Here is a 9688-nt window from a genome sequence, read left to right as displayed (position 1 = left end):
TTTAATTGTATGAAACTGAAAAGGAATTGAACATTTGGTGCTTCATAAAATATTAAGTGAATGTGTCTAGGCCAGGAAATTATTATTACTATTATTTTCAGAAAAATACAGCACTGCCAAACACCCTGAAACATAAGAAATCTAATGATTGGTGGAAACACAATATATAAACATTTACACAATATATAAATATATTTTTTTACATGATTATCTAATAATTTATTAACAAAAGTCAATATATTTTAACTGTCATAAAAAATAATACAATAACAATAAATAAACTTTTAGTTATCATACATATTTTCACATTAACCTTATTAATCCTATAAAGAACGTAACAAAACAGCACTGCTGCCCTGAAACATTAGAAATCTAATGGTTGGAGGAAACATGTTACACAGTATTTAAACAATTTACCTGATTATCTAAGAATTTATTAAGTCATATTTTAACTGTCATAAAATATAATACAATAACAATAAATAAACATTTAGTTATCATAAACTATCTATTTTTACATTACAGTTTTTTACGATTGCTTACACACTAAAATTAAAAATAACACATAGTTACTGGAACTCTACACTCAAGGGGCAAAACCTTAGCCCAGATCTGCACAACTATAAGCACGCTTTTTGCAAAACACTACACACATTGTTTTGCACAACACTAAACACACTTCTCTACATTAGACACAGAAATCTATCATAATGTTCTTTGCCATTTCAAGACACTGCTTTCCAAAATACCATGCCTATAAACCAGTTGATCAAACATGGCCGTCAGGTGTGCAAACACATAGGTGCTTAACTGTAAACTCAACAATCAGGTGCAAGTACAATAAAAAGGCAAAAGATGAGTTTAAGTGTCTTCAACAAAATGGAAGGCAATGTTGCAGTAAGAAGGAGAGGGAGAAACATCATTGGCCACAGAGCTATTTTGAATGTCCTGAGACAGCGTGGTGGTAACACCAAAATGTATGTTGCAATCACGCAGAATGGGGTCCTCCACCAGCATGCCAGCTGAGGCCCTTACAACACGGCCCACATATTCACATTTTAGAAAGACTACACAAAATCATCACAGCAGAAGCCCAAATGGATGCAAAGCAGATGAGATACATTGTCATATGGGACAATGTAAATTTCCATATCAGCTCTGGTCCAAAACTGTTCCTTACCTTACTTACCACCATACTGTTCCTTCCTCCCTAACGTTTTTTTTTTTTTTTTTTTTTTTTTTTTTGGCATGGAAGGTTTACAATCTCCAGCCCTATGTCAGGATATGCCTCATTCAATAGACGACCTGACCTAATTGATGCAGGGTCTGTGCAAGGATGGATTCGCCATTCAAGAAGATTATTCCCTTGCTGTCTTGCATGAGAGGACATCGCCTGTGATGTGGATGAAGTGCTATGGCCAGATCCAGCTAGGACAAGAGATGATGCTTAGGTTTTTTTCAAATTTTTTTTTTCATTTAAAATCATGCTTTTATTTTGTCTCCACAAATGTTTTTGTTCGTGTAATATTTTGTATTTAGAATATGTTCTGATGATATGTTTCAGTGCAAAATGCAACCTTTGGAAAGACATGGATGTATGGAATGGTTTTACAATGTGGTGAGAAATAAATATTTTCATCAATGTGCAGCACTGATCTTGTGTGTTTTTTGTTTGTTTGTTTGTTTGTTTTTTTGGTCAATATATTCATGTACTTTACTCTAACAATATCTCTGAAAAAATCAAACCCAGACATCATTAGAAAAGTATAAAAGTTACAAGTGTTTAAGATTGAGCACAGCAGTGTGTAAATGAATCAAACAGAATCAGAATGTAAAATCCCCAGAGTTAAATCAACTCTGCTCAGAGTACATATGGTCCCTCTCTAAATAGTGTTAAAGTAACACTAAAGCAGAGTTAAGCAATTAAAAAGGCTGTGACTGAAATCAGTTGTAGTTCTTGTGTTTCTCTTTTCTTCAGTGATTCTGCTTGTTAACAGCAGGTGTTCATCACTAATGCACAATCATCACTTAATTAATTGCTTAATTATCTCATTAACTTTACCTCTGCTTTAGTGTTATTTTAACACTATTTAGAGAGGGACCATATGTACTCTGAGCAGAGGTGATCTAATTCTGGAGATTTTGCTGTGTACGGTGTCAAAGTTGGGTTTTGTTAAATTAATGTAAAGTTTTGAATGAAGTGTTTCATTTTGCAAAAGATCTGAGGTGTTTTGCTAAATGTGTGTGTGGATCTGTAAATTGTGTGTAGTGTTTTGACAAAATGAGCCTTGTTTTTCACATAATGCATAGCATTCACATAATGCATCTCATACCAGATCAATTGCACATGACTATCTTTGCTTAATGTTATGAACAGCAGCTACGCTAATTATTCTCCCGTTCCGAGGTGACTAGAGAGGACATCAGTTTCAGTTTGGATCCAGCCTCTTAAGAAGACCTCAGATGACCAACACCTATGAAGAGACGTCGCCAACTCCTGCGAGGACTTCAGAAGACGCAATCATCTGGATCAACATGCACATTGCCCAATTTCTATATCCTAATAATTGTTAATGAAATTCATTTTTCCAGGAGCTCATTGCTTCTACCTTCAGTTAAACTGCTAACGGTGATTGTAAATTAATTGCCTAAATTATTACATTATTTGCTAACTGCATTCTTTAAATTGTGATGTTGACATGCATTCTCTGTAAAGCTGCTTTGAAATGAAATGTATCATGAAAAGCACTATACAAATAAATGTGAATTGAATTGAATTGAATTTTTAAAATCGTGCTTAAGCAATCGTAAAAAACTGTAATAAAAGTCAATATATTTTAACTGGCATAAAATATAATACAATACCAATAAAAAAAGTTTAGTTATCATAAACTACATATTTTCACATTAACCATATTAATCCTATAAAGAACATAACAAAACATAACGATTGGAGGAAACATGTTACACAGTATTTAAACAATTTACCTGATTATCTAAGAATTTATGAAGTCATATTTTAACTGTCAATACATTTTAACTGTCATAAAATATAATACAATAACAATAAATAAACATTTAGTTAACCTAAACTCACTATTTTTACATTAAAACAACCAAAAGCACATTTCTATAGATATGTAGCAGGTTATGAATTATCAAAAGCTGTCAAATGGGGCTGAGGAAAATGATACAATTATGTGGAGGAGGAGGGGATTTTTTTACATTTATTCTTACACAAAAAATTCGAGATCTCTGGGCCTCTCCAGTCAGTTTCAACAGAAATTTGACTGAAATACATGGGCTCGCCTGAGTGTGTGTGTGTGTGTATGAGTGATGTGTTCTCTCGTTAGGCGGCGCAACTCCACACTCACTTTTCCTCTGTCAGTACTGTAGCACAGTAAGCGCAGGAAGGGGGCAGGGTTCGCGCTTTTCCTTTGCCTGTTTGACCATCACAATCTGCTGAATCACACAAACTCTTCCGCATCGTCAAAACTTTGAAGACATATCGCAGTGGATAGTAGTCCGTGGATACATAACGCGACATTCCCCCGCCGTCAGACAGAGAAGGTGTCCCCGTCCGTGCAACTCTTCATGGCGAAAAGACCTTTCTTTTTCACTTCTGCCTTCTGTCACCTACGGGACCACCGTTTTCAAGACACAAGCCTGTAAAAGTTTGCCTTTCATGTGAATGTACAGGACTCGTACGAGAAATGAAGCTCAGCAGACAGTTCACAGTTTTTGGCAGTGCCATATTCTGTGTGGTGGTATTTTCCTTGTACCTGATGTTGGATCACTTAGATTATAGCAAAAACCCAAATGGAGAGAGAGTTCAAAACGTAAGTACTCCATGCGCTGTCTTATCCTTATCGATACATTGTGTTATATAAAGAGTGCTGTCAGCAGATGTGTTTCTGTGTTGAAGCTACTGGACTTATAATATTAACTCGATGGTGTGGTGGATAAAAGACACTTAGTAGTTTGAATTGATAGTTTGCTTCTTTCCAAGTGACATTACACTTTTAAAATAATACACTGCCACAAAGATGGCTGTGTGAGTAAGTCAAGCCCGCATTTCCTGTTTTTCTCAAATACTTTTATCGTGTTATTTTAATTAAATAATTTAGAAGCTCAATACTGCCTTAAACAATTCAGAAAGCGAATTAAAAGAGAGATTCTGTTTCGATTTGGACAGTGAACTGAACTCAAAGGTCATTTCCTCTTAGTCTCCTGCGTTTATATAGTACGTTGTTTCACAATCCTACCGAGCTGCTTATCTAGTCTGCACACAGTGTTTCCTGCTGAATTTGTTTTTAAAACCTGCTTTGTTTTTAACTTCCATATTTGGTCCTATATATGTTAGGTATTTGGATAACATATTGTGCATATATACACTACTGTGCAAAAGTCTTAGGCACGTCTGTATTTTCACCTCATCAAAAAAGGTTTTAAGGCAGTTATTTATATCTGTTGCTATAGTGTGTCAGTAGGAAATATCAGTTCAGATTTCCAACATTCATTTTGCCATTAATTTTAATAATCCAGTGAGATTTTTGAATACACAAGGAGTGTGATGACAGCTGGTGCTCCACACGGCGATCTGATCTCACCATTATCAAATCCATCTGTGATTACATTACGAAACAGATGAAACCGAGACAAACTAAATCCAGAAGAACCGTAGACGCTTGAAGAAACCGACCTGCAAAGATTCAGTACTGTGAAGAGTTTTAGGCACTTGTGTAAAAATGCTTAAATAGATAATGCATCGATCCATATCGATGTATCGTTACACCCCTATATATATATATATATATATATATATATATATATATATATATATATATATATATATATATATATATAAAATCAAACCAAAATTTATTCAGACACCTTGAACATTTTATTCATTAAATGGTTATAAAATATGACAAGATCTCAGAGTTAAAATGTGTTAGAAAAAAAACCATGGTCAGGTCAAAGTGTCTGAATAATTTTTGGTTCCAAATTTTTTATCATTTTTACAGGTAGTCCACTGTATGAAGAATTTTTGGGTATAATATGTCACAGTTTACTTTATTTTACTATCCTCACTTGCATAAATGAACTATAGTGTCCTGCATCCACTAGAAAATATATAAAAAATGTCTGATTATATGTATAATTACAATCAACATATATCAACAATCAAGTATTTTTTATGGAATATTGCCGTATTTATTATAAATAATTTATCCGTTCATTTACCCGCATCATTATTTTTGTTAAATTCATGTGGACTTGTAATCTTTAATTAAAATAACTTCCCATCCCTCTTGTTACTACATCTCTTCTCTGATGACGTGTTTACTCTGAGGCCATGTCAACAGAAAAAATGTAGTATTGGAAGTACTGTTGTTGAAATGTGCAATTAAACCAATCAGCTACATTGGCTGCATCTGAAATCACATACTTCCCTACTATATATTAGGTGAAAAACAGTATGCAACAAAAGAAGAATATTCACAGCACTCATAAAAGAGTAGGCAAAAATAAACCCAGATGACATACTACTTCCGGTGAGATTTTGAAGTGTGCATACGATGGACACTTTACTATCTCACCAGGCTACGGGAGAGGATTTGTGAGTGACAGTAAAGTGATGCTGATGCTGGTAGGTCACATGAACATACTTTTTTGGCAGTTGTGAAGTAATTACTTATTCAAAATAAGTACCTACTCAAGAGAGTATGTTGGACGCAGCCACTGTCTTTACTCAGAGGTGCTGTAAATGATCTTCCAATTCAACTTCCTGTGGGTGTGACCACTTCTGTTGAACTCATGAATCGAAAGAGAGTCAATTCTAAAGTTCTCAATTTTGCCTAACCCTAGTAAACTGCCAGTTGTCTATTTGGATTTTTTAAAATGTATGTTTTGTGTTTTTCAGAAACAACAATGCTATGTTGGAGCATATCTCTGATGTGTGCAGAGGGTTAAAATTGACAGCCGATATTAACCAGTGATGTTTGAGTTGTTTCTGCTAACCCTAATTCACAAACAAGTCCTGTAGGATTTGCAATTGCATTGTTTATTTGAAATCCAGTAGACTAACCCTAAACCTACGCTTAAAACTGTGGCAGCTGCAAATGTGAATCACCTGAGATTTTTTTTAAGGTGTAGCAATTATCTTCTTTGTCGTTGATGTACAGTGGTGTGACAAATATTCAAACACCTCATTTGAATGACTTTTGAGAGCCACAGCTGAAAGTTGGAGAGTTTGAATCGAATGTTGTAAATTTGAATCTCTTCCTTTTTCACAAACACGGTGCTTGTGCCTGATCTGGAAAATTTGCAGGCCAGATGCAGTGTTAAATTACTTTGGATGTTAAAATTTATTATCAAAACCCGTAAGGCTCGTAAACAAAGTCTGCAATGCACTATGGTTATTTGCGTTTATGTTACGTTGTAATGTGTTCAGTTACGTCATTGTCTGAATTTTGTGCTGAAGGGCTGCGTGATCCTGTCCAAAACAGTGTTAAAACTCACCATTTTTCTCTCTTTTACAGGGCCAGCTTGGTATTCTGCAGGACAAAATAGACCACTTAGAAAGACTGCTTGCAGAGAACAATGAGATCATTGCCAACATCAGGGACTCTGTAATTAACCTGAGAGAAACTGTGAAAGATGGGAAAATGTTTCCTGAAGGGAACATGAGTCAGGGGAACCTGGAATTGCTGCCCCCTGCTCCTGCGCTGCTCCCCATCCACTCAGAGGACTGCCAGTTTGCAGCACGGACATACTCCAAGGCAGCGGATGGAGTACAGGTATAGAGGGAGAAGGGTTAAGATAAGTGGACCAATGGATTATTGTCAGGGCTCAGAACCTAAGGATTTCTTCTACTTGCCCAGTCAGGCCAGAGGTTTATATTTCTACCTGCCCTGATTTCTATCTGCCCAATATTTTGCCTGGCTCCAACACAAAAATGATACTTGAAAATTCAGCTTTGTCATGACAGGAATGAATTACATTTTAAAATATATTCAAATAGAAAACAGTTATGTTAAATTTTAATAATATATCACAATATTACTGTTTTTACTGTATTTGTAATCATACAAGTGCTTGCCTGGCAAGGCCAGACTGATATATCTTCTACAAGATATATCGGTCTGGTCAGTCCGCCCTCCGTCGCGATTCGAGTCAACTCCAAACCGTACCGTGCAATCAGATTAGTTTATTTCAGTGACGCAAACAGTGTCACTCTAGTGCGGCGAAAGTCTCTTCAATATCAACAAAGATTGCGCACAGGAGACCCGAGAGTTTGTTCTATTCAGCCGTGAATTCAGTTTTAAATGACCAAAAACACATTCATTATTTACTTTCCGCTTTTGACTCTCTTGTCACTTTGCTAACGTCATATCCGCCCTTCTCTGATTGGTTTACTCCGCTTCCTGTTTGCTCAGATTTGCTCCGCCCTAGAAATCAAATTGATTCAATGGCCGACCAGACTCATCCGCTGGTACAGTGGTGAGGCTGGATTTTCCAGACAATACAAGTGCAGCCTTGGTGAGCATAAGTGACTTCTTTGAAAAACTTCTTAAAAAAAATCTTAACAACCCCAAACCATTGAATGTTAATGTAAATAGTTTACATATTCATACTTTCTCCTAAAAAAAAAAAAAAAAAAGTTACAACAATTTTTAATAATAATTATTACATTTTAAAGCTGCTGTCCGCAACTTTTTTTGAGTTCAAAATTTACAAAAATTATATAATGAGACTGTACAAAATGAATCAATTTTCCAAACCGTGTTTTTGTCTTACCCTGAATCGTTATGGTACACTTATAATAAGTGTTTATATTCAGACTATTTCAGACCGGATGGTAGGACCCGCCGCCATAGACATACACGGAGAAAAGTAGCTCCGGCTACAATGTTCTTCTGCAAGACGCGTGCAGTTCTATTTATTAACCGCTAGAGGGCCAAAAATCATGGACTGCAGCTTTAAGCAAAAATAAACTAGCTTTTTATAACTGACTGTAAATAACATTTGCATGAACCATCTGAAATAAAACTCATTCTGATGGCAAGTAATTAAAGGGTTAGTTCACCCAAAAATTTCTGTCATTAATTACTCACCCCCATGTTATTCCACACCAATAAGACCTTCGTTCATCTTCAGAACACAAATTAAGATATTTTTGATGAAATCCAATGGCTCAGTGAGGCCTGCATTGACAGCAAGACAATTAAGACTTTCAAATGCCCAGAAAGCTACTAAAGACGTATTTAAAACAGTTTATGTGACTACAGTGTAGAAAGTGTTAATTGTCTTGCTGTCAATGGACGCCTCACTGAGCCATCGGATTTTATCAAAAATATCTTAATTTGTGTTCTGAAGATGAACAAAGGTCTTACGGGTGTGGAACGACATGAGGATGAGTTATTAAAGGTGCTCAAGAATGCTTTTTCACAAGATGTAATATAAGTCTAAGGTGTCCCCTGAATGTGTCTGTGAAGTTTCAGGTCAAAATACCCCATAGATTTTTTTTAATTAATTTTTTTAACTGCCTATTTTGGGGCATCATTAACTATGCACTGATTTTTTCAGCGCGCCGCCCCTTTAATTCACGTGCTCCCTGCCACACGAGCTCTCAATTATATTACAGCGCATTTACAAAGTTCACACAGCATATATATCCCTCAAATGGATCTTTACAAGATGTTCATCATGCATGCTGTATGCATGCTTCGAATTATGTGAGTAAAGTATTTATTTTGATGTTTATATTTGATTCTCTATGAGTTTGAGGCTGTGCTCCGTGGCTAACGGCTAATGCTACACTGTTGGAGAGATTTATAAAGAATGGAGTTGTGTTTATGAATTATATAGACTGCAAGTGTTTAAAAATGAAAATAGCGACGACTCTTGTCTCCGTGAATTCAGTAAGAAACAATGGTAACTTTAACCTCATTTAACAGTACATTAGCAACATGCTAACGAAACATTTAGAAAGACAATTTACAAATATCACTAAAAATATCATGCTATCATGGATCATGTCAGTTATTATTGCTCCATCTGCCATTTTTAGTTACGTAACAGTCGGTGTTATGTTGAGATCCGCGTGTTTTCTGGAAGTCTTTTAAACAAATGAGATTTACATAAGAAAGATAAAGCAATGGAGTTTGAAACTCAGTGTATGTCTTTTCCATGTACTGAAATCTTGTTATTCAACTATGCCGAGGTAAATTCAAATTTTGAATCTAGGGCACCTTTAATGACAGAAATTTCATTGTTGGGTGAACTAACCCTTTAATGAGGGATAAGGAAGTTGACATTATAACTAAAACCTCAATATGATCATCTTTTTGTAAGACATACTGTACACAATAAAACCACACTAAGCATATGGGTTAACTACTTTAACTGAAAATTTAAGGGTGTTCACAAGTTATCACGTGTTTTATATGTTGTGATACTATCATGAATCAGGAAGAGACTCTTTATCAATTTTAAAGGTGCAAAACGGTTTTGCTATTTTTTCTGCACAGTATACTTAATAAAGATTTTTTTTCATGAACGATGGTTCAGTAAACATGAATAAATCAAAGTCAGAGAGATTCATTTTCCGGAGACCCCACTGGCTGTTCTTTGAAGATTGAGAAATATTTCAGTGCCTGAACTGTCACTCTTCCAGACTAGT

The 9688-nt window shown here is 35.5% G+C and overlaps 1 protein-coding gene across 1 annotated transcript in view; it reads left to right on the top strand.

Moving 5' to 3' along the window:
• Positions 1-3373: 3373 nt before the first annotated feature.
• man2a1 (mannosidase, alpha, class 2A, member 1) overlaps positions 3374-9688 on the top strand; it is a 90033-nt gene continuing 83718 nt past the window's right edge. The window contains exons 1-2 of the mRNA XM_048189979.1: positions 3374-3839; positions 6546-6803. Coding sequence (XP_048045936.1) covers positions 3714-3839; positions 6546-6803 — 384 coding nt within the window. The 5' untranslated portion in view covers positions 3374-3713. The remainder of the gene's footprint in view (positions 3840-6545; positions 6804-9688) is intronic.

Source organism: Megalobrama amblycephala, linkage group LG4, assembly GCF_018812025.1.
Source record: "Megalobrama amblycephala isolate DHTTF-2021 linkage group LG4, ASM1881202v1, whole genome shotgun sequence".
In the NCBI taxonomy this organism is placed as follows: domain Eukaryota; kingdom Metazoa; phylum Chordata; class Actinopteri; order Cypriniformes; family Xenocyprididae; genus Megalobrama; species Megalobrama amblycephala.
This window is presented reverse-complemented; position numbering and strand designations above follow the sequence as displayed.